We start from the raw sequence: 19,383 nt of genomic DNA, 5'->3' as shown, positions 1-19,383 counted from the left end.
TAACTTGAACTGGACCTAATTGGCCCCCCTCCACATCACCACTTATGCTCATCCTTTTTTTCCCCCAGGTAAAGTGTGATGTGCGTCGACTGAAAGGCATCCCAGCGCTAGTCTGCATGCTTGACAACCCAAACAAAGAGGTCAGTTGGCTAATTTTCTCCATGGCTTTCTGTTCATTCCTTACTCACGAGAAGTGTGTTATTATTGGACTGGGGGGATGAGCTGAGACAAGGTGAACTTGTGGACTCCACTCTAATACTGATTATGGAAAAGAAATAGAAATAAGCATCACGTCTCTTGGTCAAATCCAGTAGGTCAACATTTGTGCTAAATATGGTTTCGGCCAAAACATTCTGTGGTTTTTCTACGATTCCCTTTCATTTAGCACAAGCTGTGGCAAGGTTTTGCTGATCTTTGTATGGGCATTACCAAACAAACCACACTAGCATTCCACTCTCAAGGCAAAGAAGCAACTCAGTTTCACATTTCATGCTCTAAAGCCAGTGACAATTCGGTCTGGTGTGTGTCGGATGACTTGCTGGCTGGAGAAATGGGTCAAACAGTGACTGCAACATTTTAAAGTGGTTCAAAGACTGCACACACTTTGTGTGTGTGTGTGGTATTTTGTATGAAAAGCTGTAGTACAGTACTATGAAAATATGCTCAAAAGTTTAAAGTGGATAGTACCTGGTGAGCTGGCCCAAAGGTGAAGTTAAGACTGCCAGTGATTGGTCAGAGGGAATCCTCACTATTGAAAAACAGAACACCCAGCTACTGTCATTAGCAACTTCAGGTTTTTCATTCATTAGATGCAGATTCTAAAAAATGGCAGCCTGCAAAACTACGCCATAGACTACACATTACAATTGATGAAGTGCAGACGTTTGGTTGCTGATGAAAGTCACATTAGCTTCATGTGTCCACCTGCCTACACCGAGGGGACACTATCTGCAGCGGAAAACGAAAAGAAATAAGTACTGGTACCAAAAAAGTCGAGCAGAGCCGACAATACAGTGGAAACACGGCGTTAATCCATGTATGTGAAAGCGTGCTCTCTTCTAATTGATACTCTATTGTGACTTATAGCTCAATGAGCTGTTATTGTGTCTTTATTATAGGTTCACTATGCAGCCTGTGGGGCACTAAAGAACATCTCGTATGGCAAAGATCAAGACAACAAAATTGCCATCAAGAACTGTGATGGAGTGCCTGCTCTGATCAGGCTGCTGAGGAAGACCCGCGACCAGGACCTCACTGACACTATCACAGGTAAGAGGCATCGACCAATCAGCTCAATGGAAAAATTAAGTAGTCATTCTTAGAGGAACTTGACAGGGTACAGAGTTTACAATGAAGTGTCTGGCAGTAAAGCACTAAAAGACCATTTTATAGTCAGTAGATTCACTTTGGTGGTTCAGGTTTTCTATGTGTTCACTTTGAGTTTTTGAAAAAGCTTAAAGCCTCTAACAAATACAAGGGACAGCTTATGCTACGACACTAAAAACTGTACTTATGAGTGATGATGATAGCTGCATATTTATTGAGCTAAGGATTCATGACATTGGAGATACTTTTTCTACAATAGATAGATTTTCCCCAGTTTGTTCATGACGAGACAAACCAGAATATGTATAGACCATGTTTAAAATGTCAAAAAGACACTCCCCACACTTAATTATAGTCTAAGCCTTACTTAATATTTTGGATCTCCCTATGTTTGTACAGCTTCTTATTGTATATAAGATGCATGAACACATTATAAGCAATACCCTGTTCATTTTCCATAGGCCTACATTTAAAGTGACATTTGGCAATAGTGGAAGTAGGCTGTTAAATACGGCATTTTGCATATTTTTATTTTTACATTTATCCAGGGACGCTGTGGAACCTGTCGTCTCACGACTCTGTGAAAATGGAGATCGTGGACCATGCACTGCACGCCCTTTCCGACGAGGTGATGGTGCCCCATTCAGGCTGGGAGCGAGGGAGCAACGGAGCAGGAGGAGGGGAGGAGAACTGCAAGCCCAGACATCTTGAGTGGGAGACGGCCCTCACCAACACAGCAGGCTGCCTGAGGTATGGAAGGAAGAGCTGATCAGAGCTGTTTGACTGCTACTGAGGATATGAAGGAGATGGAAGGGGGGAGGGTTTGTATGGAGGAGGATGGAAACATGCCAGCGCAACAGACTGACAGAGCAATGGGATGTGTGAGGGAGGAAGAGAGCAATGATGAGTTAACAGAGCAGAAGAGACAGAAAAATATGCTATGTTCATATAAAGCTTTTTATTTCATTGATAATCAGAATTATGTCCCCCTCAATCACAATATCCGGGCCCATTTTAAAAGGCATTTTATTGCGTTTAATAAACCTTTTATAATCAGTTTTAACAGATAGAAATGTGTCTGCTTCTGATTTATTAGATACATTATTTTAGATAATATCCATTCAACAATTGCAGTAAAAGCAAACTTTTATAAAGATACCCTCTCAGTAGAAAGACATAATTTACTCTGACTATAAACAGGATATCTTATTTTATGTTATACAGAGCTCATTAAAATTCTTCAGGGTTAAATGTCTGTTATAATATCTGAACTGAAGAGACGTGCGGCCTTACAGTAACCGTAACAGAAGAGGGTGAAGGAGGGAATTTCATAGTTGACAAGGAGGGGGCGAGCAGAGGACAGTGGGGCATTGACTCGTTCAGTGTAAACAGTATGTTCTAGCCTGCGAGTGTGTTATCTATGCATTCCCTTTGACCACACGGTTAATTACAGTGTTCATGTGCAGGTCTGGAAAGGCATGTGTGAATAACTCTGTAATCTCAAAGATTTAAAAGGTTTGGTATTCGCAGCAACGGTCTGCACACTATCGTCTCAGTACGCCATACGACCACCAGACTCTGGAGTAGAAGATCTGCAAGGTCATTGAAAATACAGTACATTTGTAATTTTTGGCTGATAAAATGATTTAATACCAGAGTGAGCATTGACCAACAGCCTTAAAGTGGAATTAACAGGGTTCATAGCAACTCTTGAAAGTTTAAAAAATACTTAATGTTATGTTTTTAATGCTTGCATTTGATAATGCTCGTTGAAAAATGTGTTCAACTCAATCTGGTGTTTCATCGAAACAATCACTCATGAACACCATGGAGCATATAGCACTTGATAAGGCCACTCCCAACACATAAACATGCATATGATCAGTTTACACCACACATTTAAATGGTAATGTAGATTGCCTGTACGTTGAATGAAGTGCTTTAGTGTTTATGAATTGGCTGAAAGCAGTACAGTGGCTGCACCGGGTTTCCCCCCTGGATCTTTCGACAAACATGAACATATGCTAGTAAAGTCAACTGCTATAGTCACACAAGCGTTCTACAGATATGGGCTTAAATTAAAATGTCAGAGGACCTTTGAGTTTCTATATAGCAGTAGGTGACCTGGATAGAAGCTGCATAGGTGAGCAGAGGAAAGGAAATGGTGGTAGTGGTAACAACAGACCTCTCTGGTAATATAAATACAGTGGAGAGAGGCTTGAAATGGGCAATAGGTAGAACTTTCTTGCTTAAGTTAAGAAAAATAAACCGCTCTGGGTAAACATACTCTCAGTGACATCAGTGCATATTAAAAAAGACCGGAGGAAATCCTTGTTTGACAAGTTTTCTTACAAGGATGGCCATGATGAGTTTACGGAAAATCCAGTACAGTTATAAATCTGAAGTTTAGTAGAACTGTAGACTTTAACTCCTATGTCATGTAGCTCCGATACACCTGCATCGGTTCAAAACCTGTGTGTCTCAACTCGAAGCTGACCCCCGTGGTTCTGATGACCTGCTTTGTCCATGTGTCCAGCATTTTACACAAGCTGCCGGAATGAGCTAGAGATCATAATACCCAGGATATTGGTGATCTCCATGATCAACTCCCAGTTGAAACATGGTCGTGGTTGTTCACTTAATAGATGAGAATGAATTCTGTACAGGTTTGCAGTAGGATCCAGACTTGGGGCCTCACACTCACAGTCACCTAAGTTTAGCTTGTTAACATGCTATAAGTACAGCTGAGGATGATGGGAATGCCATTTACAGGTATTTGAACAGAAAACAAAGTATTGGATAAATTACACTTTTGGAAAATTAAGGTGCCGTCTAAGTTATGCAAAAAGGTTTGGAAAAGCATGCACATCCACATGGTAAATACTAGATGCTAGACAGAAGAACATGTAAAAGACAGAAATATAGTGCCCACACACTAGATAACGCTCTCATGAACATATATTTAATAACCAACAAGTGATGTTTTGAGAATCTGAAGAAGGGCTTGACACTTAAAATGACACTTGGTGGTAATTAAATGGTGCATAAAGCTTAACGTGCGTAGAGAGAGATAACTATCATGTAAGTTTTCATCCTTAGGGGAGGGACATGAACATTTGTATAAAGTTGAATGGGAATCTATACAGATGTTTTTGAGATGTTTCTGTCTGAACCAAACTGGTGGACTGAAAGTTAACAGACATCTTTACCTGCTCACAGGATTAATCCTCCTCTGGTTGAACTGTTCACTTTCTGTTTAAGGGCTGTGCCACTGTCCTGATTTTGGTCTGCATTCAACATTCTAAATGTTTGCCGACCGCAAAGTGTAGTGAAGAGAAATCAGTGCCCCCTGCTGTGGAGGGGAATGTGTCCTGGTATTGTGTGAGAGGGCGTGCCTGTCACTGGAGAAACAGGGCCAGCACAAAAGACCAAGTCTAAATATCATTCCACAGTTTTCTCCCTCGTGCTCCTTTCTTTACATTTCTTACATGAATGAATGAATGAAGAACTAACTGGGCCTCACAAGGTTAGATCTTTAAGTTGGACTGAGTCAGAGAGCAGTTAAAGAAATTGGTCCAGAGCTGTAACTGGATCTCACCGAACTGTACTCTCTTTGTAAAGCAGTAGATTTAACAGGAGTTTCATTCAAACAACTCTTGGGGGCGTGATCAAGCATTGTGTGCTGGAATCCTTTTGTAGTCGCTGAAATTGACTCTTTCCTTTCCCCTTTAACCTCTTAAGTGCCTCAATTATTTCTCCAGCCTTTCACACTGCTAATCCGTGCTTTGTTTTACATTCTTGTTTCTCCTCTTCTCAACTTCCCGCTCGTCTAAAGAAATGTGAGTTCAGAGCGAAGTGAGGCGAGGAGGAAGCTGAGGGAGTGCACTGGATTGGTGGATTCGCTCATGTACATTGTCCAATCCCAGATTGACTGTAAAGACGTCGACAATAAGGTGAGTGGAGCTCTAACGATTTTACACAACAATCAGTCCAGGGGTGTGATACTGCCTATGTCATCACATACAGTATGTGAAAGCGTTATCTAGAACTGTGGCTCCAGAGGGAGTTGCGCAAAGTCTGTTTAAGTGATGTGGGAACCCTTTTGTGTTTAAGGAGTGTAAGGCTAAATCAGTCGAATGTTCCTTTAAATCAAATGTTAACTTATTAGTGATTAAAACAAGAGGGTACGATTGTGAGTAGGTGATGTGACGTACATAAAGTGAGAAAGTTGGCGGGTTGAGTTTGCATTTTAATAATTCTTCCTTTTCAAATCAAATCAGCTTTATTTATATAGCACCTTTCATATGTATAAAAATGCAGCCCAAAGTGCTTTAGATTCAAATAAAATAAAACAAACCCCCTTGACATCCCAACTCCTTTAGTCGTGTAACGCACGCACACGCACACACTCTCGATACACTAATACGTACCTCGTTCCTGAGTATGGCTGTTTTGGCTTCTCCTCACCACCTCAACACTGATTCCTTCGTTCTTTGCAGTTAATAGAGAACAGCGTGTGTCTGCTGAGAAACTTGTCCTATCATGTGCACCGTGAAATCCCCGGATGTGAGCGCTACCAGGAGGCCGTGCCCCTCAACCAGGGACCCGCCCCCTCCAGCCAGAAGGGCGGCTGCTTCAGCTCCCGCAAGAGCAAAGGTCTGTGTCAGAGAGAGACGTCGGCTGTGTTTGTTCAGTCAGCAGGGGGAACATTTACAGTGATGTCACTGTTGACAGCAGTGTCTCACTGAACACGCACACACGCACACGCACACACACACACACACACACACACACACACACACACACACACACACACACACACACACACACACGCTTTCACAAACAAAACAAGTCGCTCGCACAGGAATGTTAACAATTTCCCGAACTGCAAGACAGCTCATCCTCTACCCTGCTGCTCTCTGTTTGTGTTTCACTGAGAGTATTGATTTGTCCTTTCTAAACTACACACTCCCTTTCCACTGTTTTTTGGCTTTGACCATGTTAATATAAAATAATTTTGCAACTTTCGAAGTTCATATGAATAAGTCAGATGCTGTATATTTTCCCTGGTAGTTTTCTTTGTTTTTGAAATGTTCTTTTTACTGGGGTATAATGAGGCCATATAGAAACAATTATTTGTAATTATTACAATCATTTATAAAGGTCTTGACTATCAGTGCAAACAATATACATAAGAAAAAGAATGAATATAATGTAGGGCTGCAACAAATGATTATTTTCATTACTGGTTATTCTGTTAATCTGCCAATTATTATTTTGATGTTGTTTAGTTTATGAAATAGTTGTCTGACCACCACAAAGAGATTCACTTTAAAATGATAAAAAACGGAAAAGCTGAAATGAGTGGTATTTTGTCTTGAGAAATCACAAACCATTTAAATGATCTAAAAAGTTTCTGATTCTCTGCCTGATGATCCATTGATTGATTTATTGACTAATTGTTTCAGCTTCAAAATAATAATAATAGTTCTGGTTACTAAATAAGCAGAACTGGGTGATTGCTACTGTTTTACAGCAGTCTGTACAGAAAAAGAACTCTGTAATCAGACTTTTAAATGGCGCCAGTCTAGATTTTACATTATGATGTAACAGACAGAATTATTAAACTGCTGTATGAAATTAGAAAAGATTCCATCAAAGCAGTTGCAATGCGAGACAGAGATGTGATACTCACTGTAGCAGAACAGAAAGATGTGTCAGATCACACACTAGATGTTAGCTTACTGGATAGAGCAATGCTTCTGTGTGTGTGTTTATAAAAGAGCTGCTGTGCCCCTTGATTTTCTTTATTTGGCCTTCCTACTCGGCATGTCCCATTGCTGGGTTCTGAGTGGTGGCAGCAGTGCTGTTGGGATGTAAGCAGGTGTTAACTGGGTGGCTCAGTTATGGCTGCTTTCCTCTTACTTACTGTACGTGCTCTCTCTTCCTCCTGTTCGGCCTTTCTCTTATCCCCCTTCACCCCTTCTATCTCTCCTCCCTCTTCTATTCTTCTCTCCCCTTTACGCACTGGGCAACAGATGAGTGGTTTTCCAAAGGTAAGCGCTTTATGACCGCACTTTGCTTCTGCTGCCTGTTGTCGTCCTAGTAGTAATAGAGTAGCTGAGCTAACAGGTCTCTGTCTTACTACTAACGTGCACGCCTCACTCATTTCAGTTTTTGGTCATAGCATATGTCTAACCAAACTAGAACAAATGTAATGTAACAGTAGAACTAATTCTGTACAATAATGGCATCATGTTTAGATTGTGTGTGTTTCTAAGGCTGTAATGTTTGATTCCAGGTCGGAAAGATGATGATGCAGCTGCAGATATAATAGACATTCCAAAGAGGACCACACCTGCTAAAGGTAACTACAGGCCAAGTCAACACTTTTACTGTATGTATTATAGTACAGACAACTTGGGGGGGGGGGGGGGGGGATGCATTATTTATAACATTTATACAATATTTTTATTCCTCCTCCTGCCCTCCTTTCCCACTCCCTTTTTTTCTTTGTGCTACAGGCTATGAGCTGTTGTACCAGCCAGAGGTGGTCCGCATCTACACCTCTCTGCTAAAGGAGTCTAAGAACCCCACCGTGCTTGAAGCCTCGGCTGGAGCCGTTCAGAACCTGTGTGCTGGACGCTGGACTGTAAGAACAGATATCTATTATTATTATTATTATTATTATTATCCTGTTTTAACCCTCCCTGTGCTGAGTAAACGCACTAGTTGGGGAAACATTGTCCCAGAGTATGGAAATCTCAACAAACATGAACATAGACCAGTGCACAGCTTGTAAAGATGTCATTCAAAGGATGTTTTGGGAATGGACTAAGGCATTACTACCCCCTTCCAATATTTTCCATTATCCTTTGGAAAGACTCCCAATGCCACACTTGCCTATCTCCAATATACAGTAAATACAGTGTAATAATGTAGCCTTCTCTGGTCAGGATTATTTACAACAAATGCTGTAAACGCTGTATTAATGAAGATGGAAGCTGCCAAAATATAATTAATGAAGACATTTGCCATTAACAGTACTAAACAAATATAATAAAACAATAAATTGATAACATGTGTCATCAATTTAATAAAATGTTTATTTAGTTTTTTGCATTTGTTTTTTAGTTATTGTAAAATGATGAGTTAAAAGATTGTTTTTGACGTATTCATTTACGCCCAGCCTCCATATTGTATGGCTATCTTCGTGCAAATAAACCAAAATCGGTGCTTTGTGCACTTTTTTTAATGGATATCTTTTAGAGTAGATTCAGATGATACAATTCACTGGTTCCCCTCACAAAGGGAAACCACTCTGAAAATGACCATGCAAAGGTTTGCTTGTACTCATTCGACCTTTGCCATGTGAATTAGGCCGTGTTAGAAAACACAACAGTCTATTAAAGGAAGTGCAGCGAATGCCCTGATTTAATCACCAAAAACAAAATGTGTGTCTGTTTAGTATGGCCGATACATCCGTGCCTTGCTGCGGCAGGAGAAGGGTCTACCCATGATGACTGAGCTACTAGCCCACGGAAATGATCGCGTGGTCCGCGCCATGTCTGGAGCCCTCCGCAACATGGCCATTGACGCACGCAACAGAGAACTGCTAGGTGAGACTTGGAACACCCTGTGGGACCGGGCTAGTGCTTCTGTACCACAAGGATTTATTGGATCGAGAGGCTAGCGCCAGCTTCTAAGTGTTTTAACTATTAAAGCTCTTCTTGCACTTGGGTTTTGTCAGGTAAACATGCCGTGCCTCACCTGGTGGCCAACCTGCCTGGCGGTGGTCAGAGTCAGCCGGTGCGAGCGCTGTCCGAAGAGACAGTGGTGTCTGTATTGAGCACGCTCCAAGAGGTGCTGGGTTCCAGCCTGGAAGCAGCCAAGACCCTCAGGGCCTCACAGGGAATTGAGAGACTGGTGCTTATTAACAAGGACGGGTAAGGGCTGGTTTCTGAGATCATTTTCTGTCCACATTGCAGTTAAAACTGCATTTTTTTTTACCAGTAATTACATGCCATCGTTATCATGCCTTGAAAGTCCTATCTTCTTTTTGATTCCGCCCTCTGCCTCTGCTGTCCACTGGGATCACCAGCAATCGTTCTGAGCGGGAGGTGCGTGGGGCTGGCCTGGTGCTGCAGACAGTGTGGGGCTACAAGGAGCTGCGGCGCACTTTGGAGAAAGATGGCTGGAAGAAGACGGACTTCATGGTCAACCTTAACCCTCCCAGTAGCAACACCAGGGCCAATGGAGGATATGAGGACAGCACTCTGCCACTCATAGACAAAGGTCAGGAGGAAAAAGGGAAACGCAAGTGTTCAGTGTCTCCTGTCCTTAAAGTGAAATTCTGGCGTAAAATCATCCCAGGGTCTTTTTCGGCAAATACTCTCATCAAATAAGCCATCGAGACAATTTTTTTCGTCTAACAACTATTAACAGAGAAATCCCAGAGAGTCGCTAACAGCCGAATGTGGCTAATACTGATTAGCTCGGGGGAATACGGTGAAGGCATTAAAACAGCTTTTAAACCACATGGACGTGTACCAGAGATTAAAGTGAACTACGAACGTGCGAACGAACGATGTAATATTTGCTGGCCCTTTGAATAGAAGCCTGTGTGAAACAGTAAATACCGCTGCGCTGGGTGACTTGCTCCATGTGCTCCTGTAGGCGCGCGGCCACAACGCTCCCGCTACGCTCTTCTTCGTGGGTTTCTGAATCCTCTTGGCAACAGCTCGCTAAGCTCCGCTCTGTTGTTGCTGTAATCTGTTGTCACAGAAAACCAGCAGTTCACCAGAGAACGGACAGAGAAGATTTAGTTTCTGTCTCTGTGAAGCCTGTGTTTACTCTGCAGCCATATCTGAGTGTAAAGAGGAGACGTTGATAAAAATCATGCTACTCTGCATCTATGTTAAGTTCATTTGTGTCAGTCCAGTTTCTGATGAATAAACAAATGTTTCATATGAACTTGTCAGCCTGGTAAAGTAACTAGTAACTGAAGGAATCAGATAAATGTAGTGCAGTAAAAAGTAGAATATTTCCACTGATTTGTAGAGGAGCAGATGAATAAAGTAACATGTAAATAAAATACTCGAGTAAAGGAGAGGAGCCTCAAACTTTCCTTTAGTCCAATAATGGAGTGAAAACCTCTGGTTCACTGGTTCGTTCATTTAAGGATTGTTTTTTGACAAGCTTGTTGCACTTTGAGTCCTATGACTAATATTTACACTGATAAAAATAAAGACAATGTATGCACTCCTATGTCACTGCAGTGTTTTACAATATCCATTAATGTGATGCTCATATTTTCCCGGCTCCTCATTTTGGATCATTTTCATCAACCGGCCTCAATTCCAAATGAATTGAACAGCCCTGCTCTGATATATATTCATACTTTTTTCTCTCAAAATGCATCAGATTGATGCTTTTAGGGGGGAGCATGTCGCCCATGCCTGCATTCAAGTCAGTGACCAAATGCAACAAAAAAGGAAGGAGCCCATTGATGCTTAGTTTTATGTGTACTGCAGAGGTTACACAAAATAAACTGATATCTTATTTGATGAGTGTATTTGCAGAAAAGACCCTGGGATGAATTTACGCAGGAATTTAACTTTTAAGTCGCTTGTTGTTCTCTTCAGTTATTTAAGTATTGTTTGCACGGAAACGTGATTTAGTATATAATTTTGCTCATTTAAGTGAAAAACACAAAAAGTTGTCACTGTGTTGTTTGTCATACTGAATATGACCAGTACTAAAAGTTGAACTTAAAGGATGTATATCTTTATATATGGCTTTTTGTCTTACTGTTTGATTTGCCAATGCATGGTTTTTGTTATTTATTCCAACACAAATAAATCTACATCTTTATGCGTTGAAAAGCTCCAATTCCAGTGTTTTTGAGCAACTCAGGTCTAGTTTTTCACTTAAGCTCCACAGAGCTGTGCTTTAAATTCTACAGACGTAACTACGGCAGTGTTTCAAAGAAAGAAGCTGTTCATTCAATATGAAAAAATGCTTATTGCAGACTTTAGAGAATTAGACATGAATCGCATTTAGTTCTTACGTGTTTGTCTCAACCTGCATGGTGGGCAAGACATTCAAGGGTTTACCACAGTGGGGCATTTTAGATAATCCCAACTCGGGTCGTCAGTCTCCACGTTTCTGTTCAAATTTCTCTTCAGTACGTTCAAAAGATCTTTTAAGCTATTTGGCACTGACTGTTAAAGTTTCCAAACCCCAGCCATCATCGCACAGCAAGGTTATGTAAACCATATATTTGCAAATACTAGCTTGCTCATGTCTGACTTAAAAAAGCCTCTCACACTATTCTATCTTTGGCAGGAGATGGTGCGGCTGTTAACGCTGCCTCTCTGAGGGAGCAGAAACCTTCATCAGCACGTGTTGATGCTCACTGTTTTTGTGTCTTTAACACACAGGGGGAAAAGGGGACCGGGATATGATTCCAATGAATGACTTGGGACCAGGCAAGTGTGACGACAGGAAACACACGCACACACACGCACGGACGCACACACGCACACACACACACACACACACACACACACACACACACACACACACACACCCTCTGGTTTAACACATTTCTCCTCCTCTCCAGATGCCTACTCCACACTGGACCAGAGAGGGAGAAGGAACACTCTGGATAACACACTCGAACCTGCTGACAAAGATGCAGTACAGGTAAAAACTGGTCTCATGCACACACACACACACACACACACACACACACACACACACACACACACACACACACACACACACACACACACACACACACACACACACACACACACTCTCTTCTCACACACGTAACCCTGCACGACTGCACTAATGAAAATGTTTTGGATATTTTGAATTGGGGTTGTTTGAGGTACCTACCCGTTGTCATTAGATGTCAGTCGGCACGCCCTTAAAAACACTTAGGTTCACTTAAGAACACCAAGGTGTTGAAAATATCATGATTATATTGTTGAATTCATTAAATTAAAGCAATTTCTCCAACCTTTATTTTAGACTTTTATTCTCTATCGTCTGTGTTGAACATGCCCCGGGCCATTATTCGAGACCCGGCCTGTATTTGAAGGAATGCAGTATGGCCACCTAAAAACGTCAACATCAGTTTCGATGAACAATTTATTTCGACTGTTTTCACTGCTTTACCTTGCCGTCAGTAGGGATGGGAATTGTGAAAATCTTTATTGATACCAGTGCCAGTATCAGTCCTGCTTATCGGTCTGATTCTTTATTGATTCCCTTATTTATTCCCAATCTGATTCTGTGTGGAAAAAGTGAGGCCTACACAGGTTCCCAGCACTACACAAGTGTTTTATTTTCTCCTAGTCTGAACACATTGAAGATGAAATTAGAGAATATTTGTACGCCATTCTTTTTTTTTTAGGTGAGCTTTCAGGTTTTTCAAAAAAAAACAACAATCTGCTAAACCTGCCTAATGTTATTACAACATCACACTTTGCTCCACTCCACCATGACACCTTCTTGTTGAAAGTTTCCAGCAGTGTATGAGTTTAACATCACTGCTTGCAATGCACAACTGTCTGAAAAACAGGAGTTGATAAACTTGGAGGCATATGAATCTGGTTTCCCATTCAGATGTGTTAGCAGTTCTCAACTTGATCTCCATCCCTCGCCGTCAGACAGCTCTTTCATTTCGGCACCGAATCGTAGAACTTCAATATTTTAACACAGGCGAGGAGCTGGGATGCACACTGTCAACTGCAGACCAGCTGATTTGTTTTTTTTTTGGTGGGCCTATTGTAGGTGGCTTTTGCTGCTGCCCACGTTTACAGCAGTACATATCTTAGCTTTCTTACTATAAGTCAAACACTGACTATTGACAAATACTGTACCTCCGTACAACCACACTTCAAAATATACAAACTTTCCCTTTAACTCCTTTACTCCTAACATAAACTCTACGACATATTTGCATACCTATACCTATTTACTTACCATACCCACAGTTTCTAGAAAACACAAATTTGTGGGACTAATGATACGGACAGGATTATGATTTTCAAGTGCGTTTAAAACACTTGCCGTTGCGCAGTCCTTCACAGGATGTTACTCTCTCCTATCTTATCATCATTGCATCCTCTCTGTGAAGTAATTCCAGTTTGTGCCGGTCTGTGCCGTCACGTAATGTTTTATGGATTGCACATCACCGCCTTTCCGAATAAGATGGAAATGGTTGCAAATGTAAAAACTGGTTAATCGTGTGCAGCACACACCTTTCTAAGGTTCCAGATTTCAGGACGATACACAGACCAACATCCTGCTAAAAATGTTAGCGTGTGAACAGACGTGCTCTCACACACCCACAGACAGCATGTTAGTGCATGTCCTGGTAAAGCACCGTGGTTGATCTGTCTTGCACATAATTTCTCAAGGCCCCCCCCTTCTTTGAAACATGACCTAACATTAAACTAACCTTTTTGTAACCCTTCTTTCTTTTTTCATCTGATGTCCTTATTTCCCTCCACTTTTACTTCTCTTCTTCTCTTGCTGTTATTTTCCCTTCATCTTCCTTTTCTGTGTTTTGTGTCTCCTCACCTTTTCCTTTGGATTTTCACACTTTTACTTCTGAATTTGCCCCCTCCTCGCTGTGTGATCTCTCTCTCTCTCTCTCTCTCTCTCTCTCTCTCTCTCTCTCTCTCTCTCTCTCTCTCTCTCTCTCTCTCTCTCTCTCTCTCTCTCTCTCTCTCTCTCTCTCGTGTTCTCTCTCTCGTGTTCTCTCTCTCTCTCTCTCTCTCTCTCTCTCTCTCTCTCTCTCTCTCAGGGAGGGATGTATGGGGAGAGGCAGGCCTGTTTGCCTCTAATGGATTCTTACGATGGTTAGGCTACACCCACTGTCACACTGCATGTCAGCGCATGGTATGTGTGTCCCACCGGCTGCTCCGCTCAACTCACTGCATGGCCTAATATCTCAGTCGTGTAATACGAGCCGTGACTTTTTCTGTGGTTGACAGTGACCAGTGTTGTCAATGAGCTTCCATTGTACTGTATTGGGACTGTTTTTTGTTTTTTTTGCTCCCCCTGCTGAGAAAAGAGTCAGTGATTTTTGTTCTCCTGAGATGTGACCTTTTTTTTCCTCCTCTGCTCAGTTTGTATAATTTGTGTCTAACGTGTGGTGACTTTGTTGCCAGCAGCCACTCTTGTGTATTGTATTTTCTACAGTTTTTTAAAAAAAGCATCTGCTGTGAATTTTAAATGTGTGATTCTCCCCGCCTAGGCATGAACACCTCGCATTAGCCGCTCCACATGATCTATTCCCACACTTTTGCCTCTTCTTCTCTTGCAGAAAAACTGATTGTGTGCATCACAAGACGACAGCCTCCTCCCACCTACTGCCCGTGCTGAACTGACAATGGGGGACCACTACACTACAGATGGGACTAAACTCCATCCTTTACACTCAACTCTTCTGTCCCTCCTTCGCAGCTTCTCTTCTCTCTCTTTCCCTTTGTTACATTCCTCCATTGCAGCTGACAAACTTATGAAACCGCACAGAAGAAAAAAAAAAAACTGACGTGGATCTACGCTCCCTGTGGACTGCCGGACGAGACACTATGACCACTTTGTGCTCCGCGAGTCCCCCAAACTCCAAAATGCTAACCACTCGATCAGATACCATGGTCACAACACTACACTACAGCACTACAACATGCCTGGACAACACTAATTCTCTCTTCGACGAAAAGCAGAGACCGTGGCTTCATCTGAGAACTTTTCTATGTCTTGGAAGTCGGAGCGTAGACTTAGACTAAATAAACTAATTTGAAAGTCGGGGTCAGAAGGGGACACTATTTGGTGAAATTTTACATAAATGGCTAGTATGCTCTGCTTAGAAGAAATCAAGGAAATGTCTTTTTTCCCCCTCTCGGATGGTTTAAATGCTACAAAAAAAAAAGATTTCATACCACTGATAGCCAATGTTTAATGATCTAATCAGATATGTGTAAAGCTTCTGCTTCTGTTTTGATAGTGGTTGTTCCTGTTCCTGCTTTGCTCTGTACCTCAGTAATGTACATGTGCCAAATGACACTGCGATCGCTGCGACTGCCAATACCGAACGCAAGAACTTCACACACTCGGACTTTTCCCAGCAGCTACACTGAAAACCGTCGTCTGCTTTGTTTTGTGTGCAGCTTGCGTTGGTGACAAGATGCATGGGGATGCTGCATTTTCTGAATTTGATTGTTGTCCATAGATATTAAAGGATGGAGGGCCCGGTGTGGATATTCCTACAGACAGAACTAGAGCAGACAATTATTATTCTCCATCTCGTCGGAATAGATGGCATAGTCTATGTTTCTAAAGTGTCGTTTCCGTTTAAATGTAAGTCCATAAACTTTGTAATTCTCGGGAGAGATGGCAGGAGTCATGGGGTGCATTTACTTGTATCCGCAGGTCTGTAATTTTATGAATGTGTACATACAAGACTGTCTCTAACGGCATCTGTGTGGGCTAACTGGAGTGCCTCACTCATTCAGGAAAGGTCTGGTGGGTGTGCCCAACATGGGTAACCAATCAAGTGTCTTTTTCAGCAGGTTACCGGTTGGGAATTGTGTATACGGAACTCATCAGTTTTCTATTCGGCAAAGTAACGGATTATGTGAACTTCTGTAACATATGTAAGAGTCGATTCTTGTTGTCGAAATTAGTTTTTTTATAAGGTGTAAAACTCTTGAGTTCTGTTTGCTTTACTGCTTCACAAACCCGTAGCCTACCTGGCTCAAAGACAACAGAACAGTACACGGGAGAAGACACAGTATTGTCTATTTTGTCCCGCATTTCTCAAGAACAGTGTTTGTTCTGTAGGAGAATGCATTCTTAGTGCCGAGTGAGATGTAGATACTTACTGAGTGGATGATTAAAAGAAGCACTAGGGGGGTATAATGTGTGTTTTTCCTTTTTTTTTTCTTGCCTTTTCTTTGTTTTCCATGCCAATTGAAACACGGCAGGGGATGCCTCATTTTCTCAAAGTTGCCTTCAAGAGTGGACTGACTAAAAGAGGAGAGCAAGGGTTTGTGTTAGAAACTTGCAGTGAAAGGAGGCATAGACCAGAATTTGTTATTAGAGAAAGTGGAGAAAAAATAAAAGCACATTTAAACTATACATACAAGAGAATATTTGTTAATTTTTATGGTTTTATGTATTTTTCTTTTTATATTGATTTGGGTTTAATTGTCTTGGGTGCTCTTGGTGAATGCATATGCAATCAGTCTTTCTGTTTTGATTGAAAACACAGCTTATGTCTTAATTAAATGTAAAACAAGTTATCTAAACAAAAATCCTCCAACACGGTCATCAGATACTGGAACACTAATGGAAAAATCTGATTCTGGACTACACCTTAATCTCTTTGCCTTGGCTCTTACAGTTGCACATTCTCATTTATGAATGAATTATGTAACTAGCAATACTGTTTTTAATAAAAAAGAAAAGAAAACAATACTCGATTTCGTTTGCCTCTTGTGTATTTTATAACAAATGACGCGAGGAACAGTTCATTATGGACATGGACCCCCACGGCTGTGCGAAGGTCAACATGGTGTCCAGGTGGAGAGGTGTCGTTTCCCGGAGCGGCCAGCAGGGGGCGCGGTGAGTTTGCGGCGCACTATTTCAGATGCGTAGAAGTCAAAGGTGCCAGGAATCCGTATGTGACTTGAATTCCGTGGTTAAGCGCTAATGTCACTGTCTGAAAAACACTTTGCAAAACCCCTCTGCTCGTGCAACAGAAATACAATGCAACTGGTGGTGAGTGTAATTCAAGGCTAACACTTTGCTGTAGCTTAGCGTTAGCTCACTTACAGCAACTGACTGCGGTGCGAACACGACAAATAACCTTAACTCTTCTGGGCGGCATTATCAAACTAGTGTTTGCGAATAATGTCGTGCGTATTTTTGGAATAGTTTAATCTTTTTCAAAAATGTATTTTCCTGCTGTTAATGTAACACTAGCTAACTTTTAGCCAGTGACCAGAAAATGTAAGCTAACATGAAGTAGTCGCTTCTTGAAGGGACTATCGAATTGAAGCCTGTGGCTAAAATAAGTCGGCTATGGGCGAACAGAAAGGGAATTACAGGAAGAAGTAAATGCGACAGTTACTCTCTAAAGTGAAATGTCACTCACATATCTAACATGAAGTTCACGAAGTGGACGTTTCCCATCGCACTTGTGCACCACGTGCAGCGCGGACAGCACTGTCCTGCATCTGAAGCAGGAGCCCAGCCGTGCACGGTTAACGGCAGACTGTGCTGCTGTGTAATGTCGCAGACAGAGTTAACGTTTGTGCTCTCTTTCGAACACAGTCACAACAGGCTCTTGCCCAAGTTCAATTTCATTCAAAGTGACAGTCCATTTTACAAATCGAATGAACACAACCAGTATATAAACACATTTAAACATTACAATGAGGTGATCAATAACTAATAAATGCTAAAACCAAAGCGGGGATAAAAGTTCAACTATAAGCAACAGTGTTAAGGTAGGTTTTAAGGGCGTGGGCCCACCACTGGTACCAGCAGTAGCATGTATACTTTTGGGTATTTCACAACAAAGTTAACCAATCTGTCTTCCCCACCCCTGATGTGCTGCCTTGTTCCCAGTGCCCATATGGACATGCGGTTGTTCCTGTGGCCAGGTCATAAGACGCAGCTTCTGGGAGAGCTGCAGAGACAACAAAACAATGCCCAGTTTTGTGATACCCTGTTGCAAACTGAGGGTAAGCTGTGTAGCAGTGTATTTTTAAATTTGAGGGTCATGAGAAAACTAACCAGTTCTTTTCTTACTATCTGTATAGGTATCTCGGTCCCAATCCACAGCTGCATCCTTGCTGCTCTCAGTCCGCACCTGTCTCAGAAAGTGACAGCCTCCTCGGCTCCTCCATCGGGGAAGAAGCGCCAGCTCCGACTCCAGGCTGTGAAGGCCCAGACCTTGCTGAAGCTTGTTGGTCTTCTGTACTCCGGGGAGCTGGAGGTAAAAGGAAGCGTAGAGCAGAATGACGTACTGTCTGCAGCCCGCCAGTTTGGGATCACAGACCTTGTTGAAGGGTGGAAGAACGGAGGGACGGAGGATGGAGGACTCCAGAAAAATAGCTTGGGGAGTTGCGGAGAGAAGGAAGAAGCAGGCGGAGAGAGGAATGAAAGCGGAAAAATGCAGGACGCAAAAGTTCAGACTGAGATGGTGGGAATGAGAAATACAGATTCTCCAGTTGAAAAGAGAAGTTGTTTATCCACAGGCACACAGACTGTTACAGCTGGTGAAATGACAGTAGGCAGTTCTTCTACCTGCTCTGACCAATCTGAACATCCAACCCCAGAGCCTGCGACCTCTGTAGCTCAAAGTTCAGATTGTTCTGTCTTCTTGCAATCCCAAGACATCACACAAGTCCCATCTAGTTCCAGCATGCACAGAGGAGCACAAAGCGACAGAGAATCTACATCAGAGCGATCCTCTGACAGCGTAACAACTCCCATGTCAACTTTAGCTTCATCCAGCAACGCAATGACCTTTCCCGTTGCCCTCGATGATGGCTCAAACTCCCCAAAACCTCAGGAAGACATCAACAGCCAGGTGCTGTCTCAAGAAGGGACGGGATCGGAGGATGGAAAAGGAAATGGCAACACAGCTGACGAGACAGGAAACCCAGAGCTGCGAAGCCACAGCAACAGACATGAGATGCTTGGAGAAAAAAAGGGAAGCTCCAGAGAGAAGAGGCGTGCACGTGTAGGGATAAAGAGCTTGGTTAAGATGAAACGGAAGGAGCAGATGACGGAGACCACACAGATTCCTTTCAAGGTATGAAGGACTGGTAAATTGACCTGGAAATGAATTTGTCCGCATAGCCGGATGTGTCAAAGACCTAAAAGCTATCAGGTAAAGTTACTAGAGATCCGTTGCCCTGATCGGATATCAGCTCCGATATTGACTCGTTAGATCTGATATCAGCTTTGATATTGACTCATTAGATCGGATATCGGAGGATCCAGTCATTTCTTTTTTAATAT

General features: G+C 42.2%; 1 protein-coding gene across 6 annotated transcripts in view; it reads left to right on the top strand.

The window, feature by feature from the left end:
• ctnnd1 (catenin (cadherin-associated protein), delta 1) overlaps positions 1-16,825 on the top strand; it is a 32,401-nt gene extending 15,576 nt beyond the window's left edge. For 5 of the 6 annotated variants that reach the window (XM_083930223.1, XM_083930226.1, XM_083930224.1 and 2 more), the window contains exons 8-21: positions 69-140; positions 1,119-1,269; positions 1,875-2,076; positions 5,162-5,279; positions 5,826-5,982; positions 7,628-7,693; positions 7,851-7,978; positions 8,795-8,945; positions 9,077-9,272; positions 9,428-9,621; positions 11,769-11,816; positions 11,951-12,033; positions 14,150-14,244; positions 14,672-16,825. In XM_083930223.1, coding sequence (XP_083786349.1) covers positions 69-140; positions 1,119-1,269; positions 1,875-2,076; positions 5,162-5,279; positions 5,826-5,982; positions 7,628-7,693; positions 7,851-7,978; positions 8,795-8,945; positions 9,077-9,272; positions 9,428-9,621; positions 11,769-11,816; positions 11,951-12,033; positions 14,150-14,209 — 1,626 coding nt within the window. In that variant the 3' untranslated portion in view covers positions 14,210-14,244; positions 14,672-16,825. The remainder of the gene's footprint in view (positions 1-68; positions 141-1,118; positions 1,270-1,874; positions 2,077-5,161; positions 5,280-5,825; positions 5,983-7,627; positions 7,694-7,850; positions 7,979-8,794; positions 8,946-9,076; positions 9,273-9,427; positions 9,622-11,768; positions 11,817-11,950; positions 12,034-14,149; positions 14,245-14,671) is intronic. The other variant, XM_083930222.1, reaches the window with a different exon arrangement.
• Positions 16,826-19,383: the final 2,558 nt, after the last annotated feature.

This window comes from Echiichthys vipera, assembly GCF_963691815.1.
Source record: "Echiichthys vipera genome assembly, chromosome: 2".
NCBI lineage: Eukaryota > Metazoa > Chordata > Actinopteri > Perciformes > Trachinidae > Echiichthys > Echiichthys vipera.
The sequence above is the reverse complement of the archived record's forward strand: the minus strand, read 5'-3'. Positions and strand labels throughout refer to the sequence as shown.